Raw genomic sequence first — 24,820 nt, forward strand, 5'->3', positions numbered from 1 at the left:
AATAGTTCTAGTCTTTCATAGAACTCCTTGTTCCAGCTGGATTCCTTCTCGGTATGGCCTCTCTCTGGTCCTTCGCCTCCCACGCTCCACTTGACGGCAACTCCTCTCTGCCGCCGAGGGTCAGCTCATCAGTATATCAGCGTGTTGTCAGTTCTCGGGTACTTCCGGTTGTTTCAAACTGGTAGCCTCAGATCTTCAGGCATACAAGGCAGCAGCTCTACCAACTGAGGCAGACCTCCTGCCGTAACATACTAGTCAGAACTAGGCCTTGCCCCAGCTCCTCAAGTCTGTTTTTGTGTTAGTGTGGAATGGGTCTAATCACTGGAATGCACCAGTGTCAACATTTTAAAATTGGCGCAAGCCTAAAAGTGATACTTCTACTGTTCATCTTCGGCAATAATTGTAATGCAGAAAAACAGCTTTCATTCTGAATATATTCACATGCTGTATTTGTTTCCAGATAGGCAGACTGTCTCAGCCCACTTGCTCTTGGCAGAGACAAAGGCTTCAGCTGATAATGGGAGAGAAAAATCTGATACAAACCCTTGAAGAGCTCTCTTGGCAGTTTAAACTAGATGATCCTACTTGGTCTAATTAGTGTATAGTTTAGTGGCCACTACAAACTAAACAAAAATGCATTCTTTGGAAAAATTAATCCAAATCGTGCACATAGTTAAAATGCAAGAACAATTGCATGCTCACCTTGGCATATGAGTGTTCCAGTGTTTCTTCCAAGCCTTCATAGCTGTAATCCATGAAGGCTTGAGCCACTACTAATGCTACTTTCGTCCTTGCCTCTAAGGAACATGCCATGCTCAAATTGAAAGTGACCTCTGTGTATCAATAAATGTGTAGTGAAGCATCCAGGATGGCTGCCTCCAACTATGAAATTCCCTCTCTCCCTATAGTATACCTATACAGTATACATCATCACCTGGTGAATTCTAATTCCAGTGTAAGTTACAATTACAATTTTGTACATATCTCAGGACTTTTCAGCTCTTCATACCACTTCTCCAAGTACCACAACTGTCACCAGACATGGCCGTTGTGTATGATTGCTGGTTGGAGCGTCACTCTACCCCTTCCTTTGATGGACCAGGCAGCTGCACAGCCACATCTTGCCCACTGTTGTGTCATCACCCCAGCCCTCTTCACTGTTGGGACAATGTCAAATAGTCATCATGCCAGTGGGACCAAATACCATCTGCCATACTGTGAAGTAACACTGGTAGTATTATTGCCACTAGTTGGAAAGCACTGTTCTGTCTGAGTGCTCAATTTTATATTTGCTGAAAATTAAAAATAAAGAACCAATGACAGTCCGAGGTAGGGAGATGCTTTTCTAATTATGCATATGTGTAGCAAACAATATCCGACAGTTAAAAGTTATATGGATATTTGCCTCCAAGGCAACTGCTAAAGTTGAGTTTTGGGCTCCTGAAACAGGGTTCCCATTTCGAGGCAGACATTCCATTAGAAACAGTTTAACAGAAGCTAAGAAGGTTTGAATAGAATAGTCCATTTTAGACTAACAGATCATGGTACCCTGGAAGAGGCTATTTTTATTTCAGTATGTTTCTTTTTTGAAAATGAACTGCCTAACAAAGGCAGGAGAACAAAATATGAAGCTCAACCACATTTGGGGGCTACAGTGAGAATTAAAAACAAATTACAACTATCAGCAATTTTAAAAATATATCCCTTGCCACAAGGCAGCAGGCATGGAATAGTTAGCTACCACCCAACCCCAGCAAAGTACATCAGTCCTAGCAGAATCCCCGAAGCAAGTGCAGGCATTGCTGGTCCAGCTAAATTCCAGGAGCATTTCCGCAGGCAAGCTACTGGCAGCCACTTAAAACCATTTGATACAACTTCAGCACAAGCCCGACTTCACTCACTAGCACTGCTCAGGGTCAGAAGGCTAGTTCAACCAGTTGAAAGTTTGTTGTAAAACAGTATTCCCCTTGGCTTTCAAATCAAAAAGAGTGGGTCTTTGGCTTCCCCTGTCCTTGCATCCCACTGTACCGTTTGCTAGAATACTGTCACAGGTGAGGTCTTTTTTTGTTAAGATTAGGGAAGTTCAAGTCATAGTTTTCAACTGAAGTTCTTGCTCCACAGCTTTCTACCCAACAATACAGAAAGGGGAATTCTTTGCTTTCTGTCCTGACTCATAAAAGCAGACTCCCAGCTTCATATTGCAGAGGTCTGCTCACAGTTGGAAAAAATTCCTCCACACCAAACAGCACATGTCAACGCAGACCATGAAGACCTAATTGCACCACACACACAGATTTTTTTTCCAGGCGACTTCCAAATGGCTAAGCAGGTCCAGATTGGAAAAGTGTAAGCTTTTAAAAAAATAGCTTCTGACTTTTGAGAACAAAGTAGAGCATTTGGTGGAAGTGTTCACCTTGGATCCAACAGATCTCATGAACCATCACCCAGAGGTATTAGAGTTCTCCTTTAACAGTCATTATACAGTATCACTTTATCTTCTGCAGAATGAGTAAGAACCCCTTCTTCAGTAACACAGTTCCTTTCAGTTCACCAATGCATCAAGATACTACAGGCGTCATATCCCACAACTGCAAAGACAACAAAGGTAACAAGAAAGGATTATGTATTGAACTTTTGTGTAACAGTTCTGGCAGTTCTTCACCACAAGGCCTGTTGAGGTCCTTGTTACTCTAAGAATTAACTGTCACCCACAGGAGAAGATTCCTCCCAAACACTTTTAAAACTGACTGTGCATGTGTGCTCACAACATTACATATGCATTCTAGTGTGACAGGCAGGAGAAAGATGTGTGCTGTTCATTTAAAAAAGGACAGGAGAGAGGAAGGTGAAGGCACAGACAAAGGGAAGGTGGTATAGGTTGCACTCTCACTCCAATCTTAATCCATCTGACCTGGCAATCCACCTTCCAAGAGCTTGAAGGACGAGATTAACTACAACTCAGACAGCTTTCTTCATGTTTCTTCCAGGCAAGGTGGGGGATTAAAGAAATAGTACAAAAATGTGCCCCCATGCAACCTTCCCCCCCCCCCAAAGAGAAGCAAAGAAAGAAGTTCTGCCTCACAAGTCTGTTGGAGATAAACACATCCAAACAACCACCCCACCATCATCATAGCTGAAAATAAAAGAGAAATGAACTTCTCCCCGCTGTCTTAAGTATATGAACAAAAGGTAGGGGATTAATTCTGCAAGCACCTGGGGATCCACAGCAATAGTCTGTTACCAGATCTTACATGTATACCTCTAATTCTGCCCCAGAACTCTCACCTTGATAAGTTTGTCAGTCCCAGATGTCAGCAGCCACCCTCGGGTTGCATCAAAGTGCACATGGATGATGTTGTGTTTGCTGTCATGGAAAGTGGTCGTGGGAGCACGCCTGAAGGATCAAACACACAAGTGAAATGGCAACTCAAAGTGGGTAGAAAGTCCAATGAAAGCAGACAGATCTATCTTATTTACATTGCTTCGGGAACGCAACTTTAGTCACAGCTAGCACTATGTCCACACCTTAATTAAAAACTGTTTCTGCAGAAAAAGATTTTTAAATGCTATCTGTTGTAATATTTCATTTCTCTCCAGAAATGGGATTATTTTGCCACAGATGGGGAGGGGGGAGAAAAGAAAAACCAGCAAGACATGGATGGCTCGGGTATTCTGGGACAACTACTTACTCCTCATCAGTTATTGATTCATAACAACTGTCACAGACTCTCACTTCAAATTCAAATCCCATGAGTGGTATGGAAGAGCGCTTTGAGCTGCATTTGCCACACACTGCTTTCCCACATTTCCGGCAATGGTGCTGAAACAAAGCACACAAGAATTCGTTCCATGAGATGAAAGTCATCCATATGCATCTATTTACATCTGTAAATGATCTTGCCCAAGAAGACTGAGGTTGGTATGTGAGTATCTTCAAGATTCATATGCTTCACAAAATTCCACTAGCTTGTTGTAAGTTTAGGCAAACAATGGCACTTCTGCTTTTTTTGACGTGCTTCATTGAGACATTAGCATAGATTAGCATGAGCCACGGACAATCAGAAATAATAATAATAATAATAATAATAATAATAATAAACAGTATTTATATACCACTTTTCAACTAAAAGTTCTGGTGTCTTCTTCCTGCCCCCCATGCCATATGCAAATAAAAACATGCTTTTGGCTCAGTGCTGCACAACTGTTTGAAAACCAATTACGCAAGCATTGCCCACTGCATTTTCTGTAGGAAACAGTTGCCTGCTTGCTATCACTTTCCCAAATATCCAATATACAGCAGAATTAAGCCTATGCCAAAATAACTTGCCTAAACTCAAATGATCATAATTAAGACATGGCTAACTTCAACATTCTCATTGGTATGAATGGCTTGGCCTCAGTCATGTTCAATGGTGTGACTAGAGAAAATGGCGCCCATGGCAAGCAATGAAATTGTGCCCCTGTCCAAACAGAGAAGGGGAGATCATTGGGTGGGAAGCCAGCCCTGTTCATCCCACTGAGTGAATTTATTCAGCAGGCTACACAGAGAAGGGGAGATGGGGAAGAAGGCAACCCTGTTCCATCAAGTGAATTTATGCAAAAATCCACAGATGAGAAGCTCCTCTTAAAAAAAAAAAGAAGAAGAAATGAAAAATAGTGTTCATTTACCTCTTTTTGGAAGTTCCCTGAAACTGGTGCAGAAATGCATCAATGGCTGTGGTGCAGAAACCTTCCATTGGTAGAATATAGGTAAGTCCGCGTCCGGCACCACCCTTCAAGTGGCATCTAGTGCACATGTCCTCACTTGCCACAACCTAGATATGCCACTGATCACATCATATGCAAGCATTTTGTGAACATGGCATCTAATGGACAAGGTGCTTTTTTCCCTTTACCAATTTCACCTTATTTAATTATCATATTTTTATATTGCCCTTCCTCCAAGGAGCTCAGGGTAGTGTACATAGTTCCTTCCCTCATTTCGTCCTTACGACAATCCTGTGAGGTAGGCAAGACTAATCATTTCCACATTTTATCCATGGGGGAAGCTGAGGGGTCCACAACAAATGATGACTCTTGATGTGACATTTTTGCACTCCCAAAATGTTCTGCTGTTTTAAGAAAACCTCATGGTCCATCTACATCTGTTTCTTATGTTATCCATTAACGTATGTTATGGATATTATCCATCATACTGATAAATTTACAAAGTTAATCTAAAGTTGTGTACATTAGCTTATCATGTGGAGTTGGGAGAGGAAGGAAACTCTGTAACTACAGGTTGTGCCTCGTTATCCATGGGGGTTCCTTGCTACAAGGCATTTAAAGATGGACCTCAGTTAGCAGTGGTGAGTCAAATCAGTGGATATCAAGGTCCCATCTGTATTACATAAATCCAAAGATGCTGCATCAAATAAATTACAAAGCTATACTCAATCAAAGAGCAATCTACAAACCTGTCTGAGGCCTATTTTCTTGCTGTCCCACATTTGCTTGAAGTTCCAGAAAAATGGCTGATCACACTTTTGGCAAGAGTCACTGTCCAACCATTCCGGTGTCTAGTAAAGAATGAACAATACAAACCATTAAGCAGAAGCCCCACAACTGGATAACTCTATATATAAGACCCAAATAGCCAGTGCCACTAATTATGACCATAATAAGTTCTAGATTTGTTTATGCCAAAGTATCACTCCACAGCTGTTCATGCTGCCCAAATAAGTTCAAACTTAGGCATACAAAATTAGGCAAATCAAAAACTTCTACAATCTTGTGTGCTTAATAAACAGCCTGAAATGTGAGAATGGGAAAAGGACTAGATGTCACAAGGCAAATACAGAGATAGCAAGTTTCCCTCCTAACACTAATGTGAGTTAGGGAGACACTACGGGGGAATAGGCAGAAGGGGGATGTATAATCACATATAATCCTTTCCTGCCTCTGATTCCCCCTCCAAATCTTTCCTCTAGAAGTCTGAAACCATAAGTGAGCTTGGATAGGGAAAATATACTAGGAGAGATTAAAGCAGCGATTTTCAACCTTTTTGATAACCGACAACGCACACTATGCTGCTGGTGGGGAGCTCATATCCCCCAATGGTCCTACTAATAAATGACCCTCCCCCAAATTCCCGCAGCACACCTGCAGACCATTCATGACACACTAGTGTGCCATGGCACACTGGTTGAAAAACCAGTGTTTAAGTTAAATTAAGATTAAAGTGTTTCCTCTCTGCTTGCCTCTGTAAATGCCCCCTGCCTTATTGGCAATCATAGGAAACAGTTGTCAGTGCAATATGTTACTTCCGTGCCTCAATTTTTAGTTGGGAATGAGTGGTATAGTTGCTGAATACCATGAATGCATGGAGTTGTCAAACAATGATTTATTTTTTTTAAGTTAACTGTGGCTTTTAATCTTTAACTGAATACATTTTAATACATCCATATATTGCCAAACTTCAATGGTCCTCTCTAAAGGTGGTAGTTTCTGCCAAGTATGTTGCCCAACAAGCTTTATTTGAATGTGTGGTTCATGACATGCCTGCGTACATGTGTATGTGGTGTTTGGTATCTGCCAAGACAGTACACGATGTTTGCATTGGACTGATAGGAAGAGGCCTCATATCTCACAGGCCTCCAGGAAGGTCAAAACTTTGGTTCATCAGAGCAATCACCCTACAGTACCCCCTACTCTAGTTGGCTGGCTTAAGAGTAGAAATTTACCTCATTCACATGTTACACACATCCTAAAATGCACACCTTGTAACAAGTGTAGAGGAATATGTGGAAGCTACCACAGCACAGGATAGAACTAACACAGGACAGCAGGCCACTGCATCAGGCCAAACATTAATCTAGTCCAGCATTTTGCTTGTCAGAGTGGCATTGCAGATGTTGTTGTTTCCCCAGCGACTGGGGCATATGGCCTTTGAATATGGAGGTTTCATAACCCATCATGACTAATAGCTACCGATGACCTATCCTCCACAACGTATTAGTCTAACCCTGTTGGGGGCAGCAATTATGTGTTGTGCGTAGAAATATACTCTTGTCTGTCATGAACCTACTGCCAATCATTACATTGACCCAGAGTTTAATCTTGAGACAGAAGACTCTCTCTAGCTTCACTTTTTGCACACCATTTATATTTTTGTAAGCCTCTCACATTCTCCATTCCCCCTTTAGTCATTTTTTTCAAAACTTACATCTTAATGCTTTAGATTTTTCTTGTAGGTAAAGTGTTTCAATCCCCCTTTTGGTTGCTCTTTTCTGTACCTTTTTCACCTTTAAGATAGGTGTTTTGAGCCCAGAACTGTATACAACAGTGTTTCTCAATGTTTGTCTTCCACCGTACCACTTCACATGGTCCACCTCTTCAAAGTACCACTGACATCACTGCCAGTTCCTCATGAGTTGGGAGGCCAGATACAACATGACAAACACCAGCAAGAGGCTCAAGGTAGATGAGAGGGCTTTTTCAAGAGTGGAAAAGCATGCTTTGGAGCTCTGCCTGCTGAGCTGAGCCCAGTGGTGTCACTAGGATTTGCATCACCCGGTGTGGGAGGCCTGCGTGTCACCCCATGCAGTAGGTGGGGCAATGCCCCGGGTGGTGGGCGTGGTGATGTGCCATCGCCCGCCCCCACTGGTTTTTTGGCTGTACCTTTTGTTATAACACAGATATTTCAATGTGGTTTGTTTCATTGCATTCTGTATGAAATTACACATTGATTGATATATAACATGACGGTATTATTCCTCCAAATTCTGATTTTAGTGATTTTGAAAACTTGTAGAGTCCCCCCCACACACACCTGTGTCAACTTACTAACACCTTACTGCCGCAGTTCTCAAACATTTAGCACTGGGACCCACTTTTTAGAATGACAATCTGTCCAGGACTCATTGGAAGTGATGTCATGGCTAGAAGTGACATCATCAAGCAAATTAAAATAAATAATTTAATTTAATTGAAATAAATAATTAAATAAGGGAGAGCCAGTCCTGTTCCACCAAGTGAATCTACTCTGAAGTAAGTTCCATTGTGGTCAATGGGTCAAAGTCCCATTGTGGTTACTCTCAGGAAAGTGTGGGTAGGACTGCAGCCTATGAGCCCAATCCTATGCATGTCTACTCTGAAGTAAGTCCCATAGTGGTCACTGGAGCTTACTCTGTAGTCTGCCTGCAATAATAACCCCCCAAAAAGCATCAGTGAGATTTCCAGCCCTCCCAGTGCCCAGTTTAGAGTTCTTCTATTTCAGGCATATCCAGATAAAGACCCACCTGGCTTTGCAAGTGCAAAATAGAAAACTTTCCCCTTACCATTCAAGCCTCTTTTTTTGTCCTTTTTAGTAGGGGGGAGAGACTCCCCTCTGGAACATATGTTGAGCTTCAGTTCCATCGGATCAGGACCATTCTGGTGTCCTCATATTCCCCTTTGCCTGGCCTGACCACCAGCCAAGGCACGTCTGCCTACTCATGAGTAAACGCAACCGTGAGGCTGCTTCGCTTTCCATAGGGCTGGGAGGGAAGGACCTCCTTCTCCCTTTTGTTTTTGGGGGCTGCCTTCATTGGATCAGGACCATTCTGACGTCCTTGGAGTCCTCTCCGCCTGCCCTGAGTCCTCTCAGTCCTCTCCTAGACTAAGGCAAGTTTGCCTACTCACGAGTAAACACAGCCACGTGGCTTTGTTTGGGCTCAATAGAAGCAGCTGGGAGGGAGGGAGGGAGGGACCTCCTTCTCGGGTGTTTTTGGGGGGGCTGCATTCATTAGATCGGGACCATTCAGGTGTCGTTGGATTCCTCTCAGCCTGCCCTTTCCGACGGACTATGGCAAGTACACCTACTCATACGTGAGCACGATACGGCTCACTTTCACTTTTCATAGGGCTCCATGCATTTTTTCTTTCCGGTTTTTTGGCCATAACATTCGAACGAAAGGAGCCATTTCAATTCTGTTTTTTGCATTGCACTCCGCTGGACATTCCGCATCCAACGGTATATGGCAAGATGGGGAAGCTCCAAAAGCCACAAACTTAGTGCTTCCTCCCCCAGGGCGCGTCACTCCCCGGCACGTCACCCGGTGTAGCCCGCACCCCCTGTGCCCCCCAGCGACGTCAGTGGCTGAGCCTCTTACTGCCATTTGTTGTGTCACATTCCTAGCCTTGCTATTGGGTGGCAGGTGTCCAGTGTTTGAGTTTCACCAAACACAACCTCACGTACCATTGGTGGTACCATTCCTAATAATCCCTTGCATTGAATTCTTCTTTGCCACAGACCCGAGTTGATGTTTTCATTGTGCTAGCCATCATGCCATGAAGATCTTTCCCAGTTAGTAATTGCCGTTTCAGCCCTCATCAGAGTGAATGTGAAGCTAGGATTTTTTGCCTAAGTTGTATCACTTCATATTTATTCCACTGCACCTACATTCATCATTTTGTTGCCCAGTCACTCCATTCAAAGAAATTCTTTTAAGCTCTTCACTTTGCTTAAGATCTCATCATCTTGAATAATTTGGTGTCATCTGCACATTTAGCCACTGCTAACTTCAGGTGAATTATGAATGAGTTACACAGCACTGGTTCCAATAAAGATGCCTTTCTTCTATTGCTAGAAACGTTCATTTGTTCTGCTTCCTGAAAGCAACCTCCTTTTCCTTTCTCACTATGCTCTGACTAACCCCTCTTCCCCAAATGACTCTCCTCAGGTACTCTGTGACTAGGCACCTTGGAATGTCCCCACCCATCACTCACAGCTCCTCACCAACATTCCAAGAGGACCAGTACCAAACTCCATGCAGGCAGACAGAACTGGACATACCATTCCAGTGATGATGTGTGTAATCAATATTACAGATAAATGGTATGATTGCATAGTCCTCCAAAGCATCACTCTATCCCAGCAAGGACTAGCTGATTCAATTATCCATGGGTTTTGGTATCTGTGGGGGCAGGGCAGGAATGGATCTCCTGTGGATAACAAGGATCAACTGTATGTGATAAAAATGGAACTTTGTTTTTCTTTCCTCAGTATCTAAAAGGGTAAAACTCTAAGCACCTGAAAATGAGATAAAGTACAGTAACTGGAGTAACAGACCTTTCTCAATATTAGAATAGCAATAAACATATCGGAATGATTAGCAGGTGTGAGTATACAGCCAAAGTATCAATTTGGGATATTTGGAAATTGTTATAGATTCTGGAAAACCACTTACTGTTAATTATGCAAGGCTTTGTGTTTTGGATGAGACGGAAAAGAAACATGAATTTGCTGTCACAGGGCACGGCAACAGTCACTGACTGAAGCAGCTTTAAAAAGGGGGTTTAGACACATTCCCTTCTTGGAGAACTTCTGTGATCAGGAGAAAATGGTAGGCCATTTTAATGCTTGTGGGCTCCAGATGCCCCTGGCTGGCTACTTTTGGAAACAGAATGCTGAACTAGAGGGATGCTCTGTCTGATCCAGCAGGGCTCTTATACACAGCTTTGTGGGTTGCTTTCCCTTGTTAGTAAAGGGCAGGTATTATACGTACTATAGTCAAGAATAAATCAGTTACCTAACCCAGCAGTTCATAGAGTTTGGGAAGTGCTGTAAGTCTTTGCAGGGGAGGGGCAAAGGCAGCAAGTTGAACACCAGGATCGTACCACTGCCAGGGACAAAGGGGCTTTTTCTACTTACTTGTGGCAGCTTCAGCCTTCAGGGGGTGTGGGGAGCCCACGAACACCTTCCAAGAACGGAAGTCAGTCAGGATTGCTATATTTAGATATTCCTAGACTTGTGGAGCCCTGCAGAGGCATCCATGGGCCCCCTGCACTCCCCAGAAGGTCGGCGCTGCCACAGGTAAGTGAAAAAACCCTTTGTTCCCGGCAGTGGTGTGATCCTGGTGATCATGTTACTGCCTTTGCTGTAACTCTGTGCCTTAAGGGGGTAGCGGCAGGGCATCTCTGGCTGGGGCATCAGGACACCCCAGTTTGGGAACCTCTGACTTAACCCAATCCTTGCTTACAACGTCACTGAAATGCCAGGGTCAAACAGAGGAAGTGAATAAGAAAAAAATGCAAAACAAGTCAAATTCTAAAGACAGCTGTTTGGAAAACCTGGCCTATTTAAATGTACTCTCTAATGATCTAAAAAATCAAGTAAGTTGTCATTTCCCTGACCAGATAAAGGGGAAGAACTGAGTATGCACCTCCTGCCTCTCAACATCCATATTCCAGACAACGATGCCACCATCTGCTCCACAAGAGATAAGCTGTCGAGTGTGATGGGCGTAGGAGAGCGACTGAACTTTATCACTGCAGAACATATACAAAAAAATATATAAAGACAATCATGAGTAGGATTAGTAATTTGAACATGTCAATCCCCCCCCCCCCCTTTTAGATGAGACACACAGCACAGCTGTTGGAAGGTGTGAATTCTACAAAGCAGAAAGCCCAATTCTAGAAACTTACCCAAGGCATAACATTAAACTTCTGCCTCAAATGATGACATAATTTTGGTGGGAAAGAGCAACTTCTGTTCTACAGCAATGAAATGCTCCTCTATGTTGCACTGAAGGAATATCTATAGTGGGCCATGGCAATGTACTCTGCACAGGCTTCCAGTTGACTGTCCCACATGGCAACAGGCTACTGCTGATCACTGGGGAGTCTGGTATTCTGCAGCAAGGAGCTGAGCTATCCCACTGCTACCCATTCATTGAAAAAAACAAACACAACAGAACCTAGATTTTGGACCTGGAGGTATTATAAACATGGGAGAAGCCTGCCTCTAAATTCAACTCCAGCTAAACAATAGATCTCCTTGATGACATGGCTGCCTCAGCTTTTGAAACAGATATGCACTTCACATACCACTCTGGTAGGAAGTGTGGGGTATTTATGGTTCTCGTATGAGCTCTCTACAAAGGCATTTACCAACAGGGCAGGAGAAAGTGGGAGCATGCTGGCTAGCTACAGCCCCATGTCAACATGCTTCTCTGCCACCTTGCTCCAAACATCCTCACGTTAAACATGAGGCTGGCTGCAGGGACAGGTTACCAGTAGTGACTAGCCCTCTGTCCATGCCCCCATGAATTGGTCCTTCACAGAAGATTATTGCCTGATCAGGGTTATGAGATATCACATTTTATCTTCACTATACTCTCATGCAGCAAACTAGGCTAAGAAATACAGACTAAACCAAGGTCACCCAGCAAGTTTCATGAACTGGCAGATTTGAAATCATGTCTTCAGGTCTAACACAGTCCACTGCAGCTCATGAGAGAATTCTGACCACTTCCTTTTTCAAAAAAACATGATTTTGCAAGAATCATGCTGCCCATCAGTCCTAAGGGACAGGGTGAGCCTCTGTAAGAGGAAGGCCAAGTGGGCACAAGATATTTTTAAAATTGAAACTGGTTTGTTAGATCACATGTTGTCCTAAGGTTTATTCCTTGATTTCATTCTGAAAATTTCAGCAGAGGCACAGTTCTTTAAGGTACTTGTTTTTAAAACTCCACAAGACTGTGGGTGGGATTTGACAAGGACAACAAAGAACCATTTGATCAGAGTATTGTACTTGTGTCCTTGCAGTTCAATGGCTGTTCCTTTTCTTCCTCCGATGTCCCACATGATGATCGAATGATCCGAACTCCCTGAAAATAAGATGCGTTGAACAGGATCCCAACAGAGGGCAGTGATTCCACCTGAAGATATTAGGACAAGGAAGAGAAGGAAAAGAACGGATCTCTCTCATGTCAAAACACAGGAGCTTATGTAAACTAAACACACATGCCAAGACAGTGAGGATTTGGTTGCATTTCTTTTAAAATACTAAGAGCCTGGGAGGGAAGGAAACAGTCTATACACAAGATATGCACTTGCTTGCACTGATCTAACAGAGTCCACGAAGAACTCTTTTAAAAAGTCTAAGATTCTACTGATCTGCTTGGATCTAAGCTGCTTGGATGGTAAAGAGAAGTAAAAAGGGATCCAAATGTAGCCCTCACCAGCCCCCATGGCAAACCACTTGGATTTTAAGCACATTAGAAAGGAATCTCAGTACTCAGAACTGGCTGCTAGGTGAAGCATCTCTTTGCACATGTATTTGCCATCCAGCCAGCAATATAGGCATGGAAGACCTACTTCAGATCAGGGCAGCTGTGTGCATGTCTTGTAAAGATAAATTTTTAAAAAAGAAACAGCCCAGCCTATTCCACTGTATCTTGTTATTAGTAGAAGTGGGTGAAACAACCCTCCCCCCCCCCGATTTTGGTGTTTTCCAAAGTCAGAAGTACAGAAAGTGGTGTTATGTGTTTTTATTCCAAGATTGCATTTTTATAAAATTATAATTCTAAATTAAAATTGCTTTCAAAAGTATAATAGGTAGTGATATATGTGATATAGTGTCAGCAGATGTAGCCACATGCATGCGAGTTAGAGAATTGTTTTATTTATTTTTTTGCAGATTTTGAGTTTTGTTTTTTATACAAGAATGAGAAGTGCAGAAAGTGGCATTGTGTGTTTTTATTTTGTTATCACTCAAAAAACCCACCTCTAGTTATTAGAGAAATCTATTCTCTGCCAAAGGAAACAGAGGACCACCATTTTGGGATGGTATCTTCTCTCTACACTTCAAGTCATCTCTGCGATTATTCCTCTAATTCCTATTTTGTCCTGCACTTATCTGTATCTCTGATTAGACTGTAATATATAAAAAGTCACAGCTACTTCTCTCACAATACACCAGCAATTTAACCTTGCATGTATCCAGACTTTTGAACATTCATGGGCTGGTATCACATAAATATTTGCCAGCCCACCACACACCAGAACCCAAAAGGTCACTTAGGGCTTTGGGCAGTTTCAATGGTACTCTCTCACTTTGACAAATCTTCTGCAGCTCAACCTCCATTTTGAACTTAAAATTTACACTTTTCCCAGTCTGGATAGAAGGAAATTGGTGTGGTAGGCTGAGACAAAAGAAAAAGGACCCTGGCTTCAAACATGTGCTGAACACAGCATAGGCAAATTCAAAAGAATCACATACCATCGATTGCCTGTTTCCACATAACTGAAAAGAACAGGCTAGTAACCATGACTTCTGTGTCTGCCATATGAATGTAGCAGTCAGTTATTTTCTCAAATACTTCATTAGGTTCAGATCAGATCCAAGGCTTCTCTTTTTGGGGATAGTACATGTTCATGCCAGTAACAAATCCCTCCTCTGAAGGCCCTTGCCCACTGAAGCCATCTCTTAACTCCTCACAGCACCAGATCCCTCTACAGCTCCATATCATCCCTGGTCCCTCACATCCTACTTGTACTTAAACCATTCAGGCCTCTCACCTAAGTGCCGAAGCTACTTAAAGTGCCAGCTGAGCTGAGGTACCTTTAAAGAAGTGGTTATTTTCTATTTGGCAGATTCTCTTCCATTTAACCCTATTTACCCCAGCATAGTCACTCCCAGGGGTTGTTTACTGGTATCTCCCTTGCATCTCTCTGCCCTTTCAATTTATTTTGCTTTTGTTAGCTGTTTTGTGAACACTTGTTGAGAAGCGGTATATAAATATTTTAACAGTATTCCTAATATTACAAATCTGGGCTTGAAGCCAAGTGAGAAGAAAGCACTTTAATATCTAGAGAGACTGTGTTCCAAAAATACTGCTGAAACCACACAGCACTGCAATTTTCAAGGTACTTGAAGTAGCCACAAGAGCAAGAAACTCAAATTCTTAAGACTGAAAGGATTTTCACAGTATTTTGGCTTTCAAGGGTCTCTCCCCAACACAACCCTTTCATAGTATCCACCCAATTATGCTCCAAGAAACGTTCTCCCTGAGGGGTCTGCACCAGTGTGTGGATTACGTCTGCAGCTGTGCAATGCCATCTCTGCATGCTTGCTGATCATGCCATCATGTCATCACTGGACTTCCAGGCTGCCGAGCTCTGCACTGTGTGGAGCTCGGCCGGGAGGCATGCACTTGTGCTGTCACACATCTTAGCAGGAACACTGGCTCCAAGCACATTGATCAGATCAACCACCACTAAAAGTTCAAATGTGCTTCAATACATACCTGTATGTCCCCTGAAAGTGGTTATAAGGGTGCTGTTCTCTTGCTCCAGTTTAAGGATGGTCACCTGTCCAGAATGGTCGCCAATAAACACATGCCGGGTATCCACATCAAACCTGGTGAGGAAGTGCTCAGGAATCTTTGCAATCTTGACTTTCTGAATGACTTTGTGCAGCAATATAAGGAACTAGCATCGCTGATCTCAGGACACTGGCAAAAGGAAGCACCTGCAAAACTCATCTGGCAAAGGGCAGCAACCAGCAATTAGGCATTACCAATACCATAGCTCAGGGGTGCTCACACTTTTTTGGGTTGAGAGCTACTTTGAAACCCAGCAAGGCCCGGAGATCTACCAGAGTTTTTTTACAATGTTCGCGCCATCATAACATATAACATTTATGTGTACAATGTATGTTGGTGTACCTTGCATAACCGCATGAGCCAATATTGCACAACACAACATAATTAACAATAAACATTTTTTGTAATTACTTGAGTTTACTTTGATGACTTGCACTGAAGAGAATCAGCCAAGGATGCATAGTCGGACAGTAGCTGCTGACAGCCAGCCTCAAGCACACTTCCAAATGTTCATCAGTCATGGTGGAAGGGTACTTGGACTTAATGATCTTCATGTAGGAAAAGGCTGACTCACATAAATAAGTGGAGCCCTTCCTGCCTCAGGTGCTCTTATATCCCTGAGGGCCCTATTGCCTTCAAGTGGCTGCAGCTGTGCAGCACACTCTGCTGGATGCCCAGGCCTTACCCTTAAAGGGGCCACTGCTGACACCACATCTACCTCCTCACCAGATCTTCCTCGATTTCAATACAAGTGGGGGGGGGGGAGCAGATCTCTATACAGACCAGTGCAAAAACAGGGGAAAGGTGTGGGGGAGGGAAGATCTCTATATAGACATCACAGCAAGACCAGTGCAAAACCCCTTGCACATAGAACCAACAGATGGAAGTTGGGGGGGGGGGCTGATCTCCATACATACCAGTGCAAAAACAGGGGAAAGGTAAGTCAGCCCCAGTAGAGTCAATGGGGCTCACTCCCAGGGATATGTGGACAGGAGAGAAGCCTGCCAGGGGCTCCTCTCCCAGGGAGGAGCCTGCCAGGTGCTCACTCCCTGGGCTCCCTCCCTAGGCTCACAAGCCTGCCAGGGGCTCACTCCTAGGGATGCGTGGACGGGAGAAAAGCCTGTGATCGAATCATTCTGACCGGTAGCTCGCGGTCGACGTATTGAGCACCCCTGCCATAGCTCATCCCCACCTCCAAGTAATTGGTTTTTCTATTTCTGGAGAGAGGTACTTTATCTCCTGTTTCTTCACATGCCAGATAATATCAGTGCTCATCACACACTTCAAAAGGAGATGCCTGCACTCTGGATCTATTTTCAGTATTCTGTCATTGTGTATTTATATTCTATCCAGCAGACAGACTCATAAACTATAGCTCAAGTGACTATTGTCTAAATGGGTACCCAAAATAAGCAAGTACAGAAACAAGGGGTGGCAGATCCCCATTTTCTTTCTAGGATGCCCAAGTATTTACGTCTGCCCCGTCAAACACATCTGAATCTGTAAGACATGCAGTTCTAGCATCTGTAAAAGATGACAACTCTTCATACTGAAACCAAATGGCAGCAGTAATGTCAACCTCACTTTGTTCTAACCATGGAACTGTATGAGGCACTGAGAGGCAAACCAGCTTCAAGTAGAAACCATCTGCAATGTACTTCAACTATGGCAAGACCTGGGACAAACAGAGATGATAAAAAACAAAGGGCCTCAGTTTTTCCTTTAAAAAAAAAGATTCCTCACATAGATGACAGTAAAATTCTTTGTTACCCCAAAAAACTAGTCAGTATGTAAACTTGGATCCAAATAACTATGCAAGGACCGGGCTTGTTCAGCAAAATCTCTGACTTCTCCATTTCAAGTGGCAGATTCTTCTGCCATGTCAGCGATTGCTTTTCAGACTTCCCTCACATTCCAAAATGGTTTGCTAAACAGCATGCATGGCTGAAAATCTTGTTCAAGGAATACAAGCCCAAATCTCTCTGGGGTCTGCAGAAATAAGTCACATGGTTCTTTGAAACCAAGTAAAACCTGGAAGGAACACACACTGCTTTCATAGTCTTTCCTCAGACAAGAAATGTATTCTTCCCAATTTTACAGTGACTGAGATAGTGACTTGCCCAAGGTCAACTAAAATCAACTCATGCAGTGGACTGGTAAGGACATAGGGCTGGGCCTTCCACAAAAGGAACATGTTTTCTTTGGCAGGCGTTTTAGGCAACACAACACTTTGTGTTGTGAGATATTCAGATTTGAAGAGAAAAGTTTGTGTGTTATTTAGCATACTCCGTTTTTATTCCACTATAAGCCTCCTTGAGTGCACAGTAATTCAAATCCTTTTTAAAACAGATCTTCATACACACACGACCCTCTTATCCTGTTATGTCAGATGTTCTTTTTAAATTAGTAAGGAAGATTAGCACACAGACATGCAAACTTCTGACCTGGACAGCCAAGGTAAACTGGAAGGGCAAGGTTTTCTCCTTCCTTAAATAGCACTTATTCTTCCCACACAAGGAAAAGCAGATCTCTTCCTTGTTCATTCTTCTTGGCCAGTAACCCTTAGGCATGGCACCCTGGTCTACACAGAGGGAAAGCATAACTATTAGGGTAAGGCTTGTGCTCCTTTCACTAGTGGGTTGCCTTCAGTCTGAATAATGGGAAAAGCTGGTTTAGTTTTTCTCTGTATGTCGGGACACTTCAATACAATATATATTTCTTAGGTTGTGCTACAAATACTGTAAGAGCATTAAGCAACCACTTAGGTGCCCGTTGTTCATTCAAATAGAAGCTTGTCTGTTCCACAACAGGAGATACATTTTTCATTAGTAATCATTTGCTGCATATCTGGTTTCCCCAAATGAAAGGATTTTGTATATGTCTGAGTCTAAATTGTTCCAGTATTAGAACAGACGCACACTAGGATATTTTAAGAACCAATAAATAGATATTTAAACCTCAATGTATGTCATCACAATTGTCATCAAGGTGAAGTGATACTGCACTTTTAGGCAAGAAAGCCACATTTACTATTTCCATGGGAACATTTGAGGTACTCATCCAGGTTATGAAATTGTGAACCGGATGCTATTTAAAGTGCTTAAGAGTCAAAGAAAGTAAAACAGTACAATCCAATAATGTAATTTCTGTAAAGGATACTGAAGTCCACAGGCACCCGCACTAATTCGGTAACTGCCAAGCCGTTGCCCACTTTCAGAACAATGCCATGTAAAGTATTTATCTTGGCCTATGCTCAGGATCCATTCCATCTCCAGAACAAACAAAACCATCATCACCCTGCTTTGGTGAGCTGGAAAAGGGGGGGAAAAAGATACATTAATATCTCACTGGAGAGTTTTTCCCTTTTCTTCATCCTTCTGCTTCCAACATGGGGGGACGACGACCTCACAACACCTTCATGCTCTCCTAATTTCTGCTATTTACATGCATCCCTTCCCAGGGTGGTCCAATTATTTCAACAAAATATTAAAGATTTGCAGGAACAGGCCTACTGTACACCAGAAGAAGCAAAAATAAATGGGGGCCTCCAAGGATAGGAATCATTTTGGCAGTTGAGTACAGGGCTCCCCTCCCCTTCCCCGGAAAAAGAGAGAAACTTCATTTCACTGCATCAAGAAAGTACAAGTCAAAATTGTCACAAAGCAGCTACACACAGAATGGACAGATTCCTGTTCTCAGTAGTTAGTACTGCAGACCTGATTCTGTATAGGGACATTGGAGAACAAAAGTTTCTACCATCTGCTCTACAAGCTGAATCAATGATACCATACTTAAGATTAAAAAATGAAATTTTAAACTAAGTCTACATTTCCTTTCTAGCTCCATAGCCAGCCTCCCTTTGCTTTGAGTGTTCCTTATCTGATGCCCTGACTAAAGTTAGAGATCTTGGAAGAAAGTGAGAAATGGTAATCGCTACAGCAGGCCCAGGCCAAAAAACAGCTTGAGTAGCCTGGCAAAACAAAGACAAGACTTGATCTCAGGATCTTGAAGGAACCCAAGAAAAGCTGATACAAAAGGAAGGGAATTTGCTTCCTATGCCTTTGGCCTGTAACTGGTATATGTGTTGCCAGGGGACTCTATCGAGGCAGCAAGAAATAATGGGTGTCCCAGTTGTAGGAGATTTCTTGATGAAACTGGCCTATATGATGTCTGAGGGATCAAAGCAAACTTCAAATATAGCCTACAGCAAAAGTAGGTCTGGGAAAAAAAAAACACAGGATGGGATTTATTTTGCTTTCTTCATTAAAAAAAAAAAATCAGACATGAGCAGCTCCCCAAAAGCAGCAGTATTAATACAAGTATTCATGTATCATTGCTTCTTGGTTGTGACACCCAGTTAAGGAGTGCACCATTTCAGTGCCAGAGGACACCTTTTATTTAGCCAGCATGTAACCTAGCTGGTTTAAACCATTTTGGTGGGGTTAAAAAAACCCCTACAACTAATATAACTGTCCTAGCTGGTTTGTTAAGGTCTTTTTTATTGCATTCATTTATTTTACTTGGGTTTGATATTCGGTTCTTTTGTTTTTACTTTTTTCCCTACATAATGCAAGTCCTCTTGGGGAATTTGTTCAATAAATGTCAGGGCAACATACCAACAGTTAACATAAAAGCACTGGGAAAACAAAAGCCACAGCTTTAGCAAAATATCAATAATTCATTTTTGAGAGTCTGAAGCAAAAAAAGCTTGTTTTGTTCCGTTCTTAAAGAGTACACACCATTTCAAAAAGTATTCCCTGCTCTATAAAACAAGTTTAATAGAACCCCAGGGCACAGGTCTAAATGATTTATTACAGAGCAGGGTTCTATAAAGGTGTCACACTCAGAAAGGAGAATGAGCAAATATTTCCCATGGTAAGAGACAACAAATATTTCCCATCGTAAGAGACAACACGTGGGGCTGCAAGGCTATAAACACAATGTATTTATTAGGTTTGCTTTAAAAGGAATTTACTAGCGCTACTGCTTTAAGTGCATGAAAATCCATATTGCTCCATCAGTTAAAATGGCTTTCACTGTCTCATGAAAATACATCCTGGTCCCAGCTCTGGAGGGGGGAGGAGCAGAATTGCTCTGATTCACCACAGCAAAACACCTCCTGCTTGGACTTCAATTTCAAATTATTGAATTGCGTAGGGGGTTTCACTTTTCACTATAAACAAACATTCAGGAAAAAGCCAGAGGTCGAACATCTGGGAGTTTAAAAACACACTTAATGTTCTCAGACTGTATTCTTGAAAAACTATCAAGTTCTTCTTTAAAAAGTGATGCTATTTCTTAAATATTTTGCACAACAGTAGCCAATTTCACAATCCATGTCTCATAAATTAAGAGTGGAAGGAACAAGAGTTTCTTTTTTCTTCTCCATTCACAAACGTTTTATAATATACATCATGGAAAGCCCTAAACCTGCCAGAAGTTCTATGGAGTAGGCCTGAAACTATCCTAAAAATGAATTGCCTACTTGATTTCCAATGCTGAAAGCCTGTGTGGCAAGATAAGAGCCAAAGCAAACCTTTTCTCTACAAATATCTTTGTACGTGCATCTCTTACCCTGGTAACTTTTAACTGGTGTCATCTTGTTGTAATCTTCCGATAACATAAATTCCTGGAAAATAACAAAGTATCCACTTTAGAAATGCAACTTATGAGAGATCTAAAAATTAGTCTGCAATGCAATATTTCTTGTTAAAATCCAAGAATTTATCACTTTGTGAACTTGTCTTATGCTGTTCATGAAAGAGTAGTAAGTTCTGTTCATTGCCTCTGGCTGCCTGCTAAGCAACAAACTGCTGTAGGTCAGTGCTTCTCAACCTGATGTGGTGGACCAGCAATTTTTTTATTTATATATTTATATCTCCCTAATGGGCATTCAAAGTAGCTCTACACTTTTTCCAGTGTATCAGAGATTGGTACCATATCTATGCCATATTACTGCTATTGTTTCCTGGAAAGCTGCTATGGAATGGCAGCCAATGGGCTGTGCTTGGCCCTGGTACACAGACCACCATTTTTGAGTAGTACTGTTGTAGGTCACAATCAAGGATCTGTGAAAATGTTCCCTATATTTCTGTAGCATTTTCTGCTTTCTCCCCTAAGCTCATGGATATCTACAGAAAGTCCATGGAGTGGACTTATTCCTCCAAATTCTGATGTTAGTGATTTTGAAAACTTGTAGAGTCACAAACACACCCATGCCAACTTACTAACACCTTACTGCGGAATGCAATGCAAAAAACAGAATTGAAATAGCTCCTTTCATTCAAAAGTTATGGCCAAAAAACCAGAAGGAAAAAATGCACGGAGCCCTATGGAAAGTGAAAGTGAGCCTTATCGCGCATTTACTTGCAAGTAGGCATACGTGCCATAGTCCATCAGAAAGGGCAGGCTGAGAGGAATCTAACGACACCAGAGTGGTCCCAAGCCCAAGTGGTGTATGGCATGACAGGGTAGCTCCTATTAGTATATCACCCTCCAGGGCGTGTCATCCCCCCCCGGCGTGTCACCCGGTGTGGCCTGCACCCCCCACACCCCCTAGTGACACCGCTGACTGGCCTTGCACACATGGTTACAATATGGTATACATTCTGTCACTTCACCCCAGCATGTGATCACATCACAAGGAAGCAGCTTCCATGCTCCGCAAAGGATAAGAGTAAGAACAAGTGGGGAAGGGCTGCTCTGTTTTTGTCATCAGTACGGTACTAGTTCCATCCATTTGTGACACGCAGGGAACACCAATCAACTGCCATATCCATCCTGGCGTACTTCAGTCACTGTGTCCAAAAAGGCTGAGTTCTTGGATATTTTGGCAAGGGTGGCTGTGGTGGCAACTCAACTTCCCAATAGAGAGAACTGTCGGCAAAGCTACTAGGGATGAAACTACATGATTTTCCCCCAATGCATGTATCTCAATGCTGTTTACTTCTCTATGAAGAGGCCCTGGGAGAAGATCTAATCATCTCACCACAAGAGGGGAAGAGTGTTTAACCATTCCTCTTCCTGCTGCTTTTCTCCCAGAGGAGCTCAGTCAATCATCACTGCCTGCTGTTTGACAACTTAATCAAGCTGTGTCTAAAATGCTGATCAAGCAGCATTTTATAATAAAGTAAGAAGGGAACACACACAAACAGAAGTCAAATGTTGTGCTCTGTTTGTACGCTTGTGGTTTTCATTGCAGTCTTGGTCTCAGCAAGGTAGTTCAGAGTGGTACCGTTCTAAGCTAAGGTACACATCATCCCACTGAACAACATAAATTAACAGGCATCTTTATGTTCAGAAGTTTTTATAACTACCTCTGAAATCTCAATATGACAAAATTCAAACTTTATCTGATCAGCATGGTGGAAAGACTACACTGCCAGTACAGATCAATATGCAGGTCTGATCCCCGCTGAGATATACTTGCTGATCTTAGCTATTCCACCTGCCAGTTCTCCAATTGCACTTTCATTTGCATTATCCCTTCAAGCATACCCACAATCTACTTTCCATCCACAGTTTGGGAAACAGGCGCCTCTATCCACATCTATTGCCCAGACATTTCGGTTCAGGAAAACAAGGCTAGAGAAAGCCTACTTTTCCAAAGTCTTGCATCACTCTTCCCCACTTTTCCCTTGCTAGGAAAATTTAACACTGTGTTCAACTTGGGCTTAAAAAAAAAAAAGAGCTAGTTTAAGACCTCCCCCCTCCAAAAAGGGAAGGGCTGGGTCAACAAATTGGTTTCAGGATTAAAGAGGATAAAGGGTTTTATACTGAAACATCTTACTAAGCAAGGCACACAGAGTAACCTGCTCCAAATTAAGATTACCTAACATTGGTTTTGTTCATTTTGAAAGATAGGCAGGTAGGAGCATCAGCTTGGCTAAACTGACAAAGGTGACAGAAATCACCTTCAGAAATCCAGAAACTTTATAAAGATTTTAATAAGCAACACGGGTCTATTCAAGGTCTGAAAGACAAAGGGAGAAAACAGGGGGAGGCTATTTTACTCGCTACTATTCCTTTAATCCAACACCTAATTTAAACATACTACTGTTGGCTTACATAATAAAACTCCTCTAATGAAGAAGATGATCATATGTTGATTTGCCTCTCTGAGGAGGGGGTTGAAAAAACAAGGGAGATGGAGAGAGAGAGATAGAGTGACAGAGCACACAGCATATGGTGTTCACATCACCATGGAGCAATGAAAGAGCTCCCCACTACAGAGTCTAATAAAAAGAAGCTGGGGATGGGGGAGATGACAGGAAACATGATAGAGTTTCAGAATTCCAGTCCTACTCATTAGACCATAAAAGGGATCAGCTGATCCAATTCGGCCTCTGCCCAGGATCAGCATTCTAACCAGACCCAGCCAACCTTTTCTTTGGGAACCATCAACTTCCTACATAGTTTTGTTTCAGGGGTGAACGGATCTTCTAATTAGACCCTTTTTCTTGTCTTAATGTTTAACCTAAAAGCATGACCTCATCCTATCCCTGCAGTGAATGAACAAGTTGCTCCTTCCCTTCTTTAACAGAAATAGATGTAAATATTTGCAAATTGTCAACACATAACCCTTTGATCACTTCTTGTTTGGCCGGTCCTCTAGAACAGGGGTTTCCAAACCCCGGCCTGGGGCCAGATGCAGCCCACAGCAAGCATCTTTCCGGACTGCGGCCAACCTCTTGTCCCCTGAAAGCCTCTGGCCCATTCAACTGAACATGACCAGAACTGTGCTCTGATTGTGTCTGGAGGATGTTCTGAGAGCCGGAGAGGTTGAATGAATGAGCCCATTCATTCATTCACTCATCTAAGTTCCATCTCTAATTTATTTATTTACATTTTATATTTAAATTTAAATTTTTTTTCCGACCCTCCACACCACACAAGATATTTTATGTGGCCCTCTGGTCAAAAAGTTTGGAGACCCCTGCTCTAGAACAGTATTTCTCAAACTATCCGATGCAGCAGACTGGCAATTCCCCCCCCACCCCCCAATGTGCCTGGGACTTGTACTGTATGACTAATGTTTCATTCTTCCCTGGAAATTTGCCGCAGACCACCACTTTGAATAGAAATGCTCTAGACCGGGGTGCCCAAACCCTGGCCCTGGGGCCACTTGCAGCCCTCAAGGACTCCCAATCCGGCCCACTGGGAGCCCTGGTCTCCAATCAGCTCTGGCCCTCTGGAGATTTGCTAGAGCCCACCCTGGCCCGATGCAACTGCTCTCAGTGTGACGGCCAACTGTTCAACCTCTCATGTGAGCTGTGGGACAAGGGCTCCCTCCACTGCTGTTTCATGTCATGCAGGAGTGGCCGCAAAGGAAAGGCCAGCCCTGCTTTGTACGAGGCCTTTTATAGGCCATGAGCTTTTGCAAGACCTTCATTCATATAAGTTCGATCTCTAATGTATTTATGTATGTAAATTTATTTAAATTTGAAATGTAAATTAACTCTTTCTTTTCCCAGCCCCCCCGACACAGTGTCAGAGAGACGATGTGGCCCTCCTGCCAAAAAGTTTGGACACCCCTGCTCTAGACTGAGCAGTGGTTCTCACACGTTTAGCAACAGGACCCACTTTTTGGAATTAGAATCTAAAAACTTTTAGAATTAGAAACTTTTAGATTAGAAACCCACCGGAAGTGAGGTCATGCAAGAGGCTTGCGCTGTATCCAGCACAGGATT

The 24,820-nt window shown here is 42.7% G+C and overlaps 1 protein-coding gene across 2 annotated transcripts in view; it reads right to left on the reverse strand.

Annotated features, from left to right (window-relative positions):
• Positions 1 to 1,469: 1,469 nt before the first annotated feature.
• Positions 1,470 to 24,820, reverse strand: part of WDFY2 (WD repeat and FYVE domain containing 2) — a 59,248-nt gene continuing 35,897 nt past the window's right edge. For both annotated transcript variants that reach the window (XM_066639714.1, XM_066639722.1), the window contains 9 exons: positions 20,706 to 20,760; positions 18,291 to 18,441; positions 15,054 to 15,166; positions 12,557 to 12,683; positions 11,184 to 11,289; positions 5,457 to 5,558; positions 3,690 to 3,820; positions 3,286 to 3,394; positions 1,470 to 2,588 (listed from right to left, as the gene is read on the reverse strand). In XM_066639714.1, the coding sequence (XP_066495811.1) occupies positions 2,559 to 2,588; positions 3,286 to 3,394; positions 3,690 to 3,820; positions 5,457 to 5,558; positions 11,184 to 11,289; positions 12,557 to 12,683; positions 15,054 to 15,166; positions 18,291 to 18,441; positions 20,706 to 20,760 (924 nt within the window). In that variant the 3' untranslated portion in view covers positions 1,470 to 2,558. The remainder of the gene's footprint in view (positions 2,589 to 3,285; positions 3,395 to 3,689; positions 3,821 to 5,456; positions 5,559 to 11,183; positions 11,290 to 12,556; positions 12,684 to 15,053; positions 15,167 to 18,290; positions 18,442 to 20,705; positions 20,761 to 24,820) is intronic.

The sequence above is a fragment of the Tiliqua scincoides genome, chromosome 1 (assembly GCF_035046505.1).
Source record: "Tiliqua scincoides isolate rTilSci1 chromosome 1, rTilSci1.hap2, whole genome shotgun sequence".
NCBI classification, from domain to species: Eukaryota; Metazoa; Chordata; class Lepidosauria; order Squamata; family Scincidae; genus Tiliqua; species Tiliqua scincoides.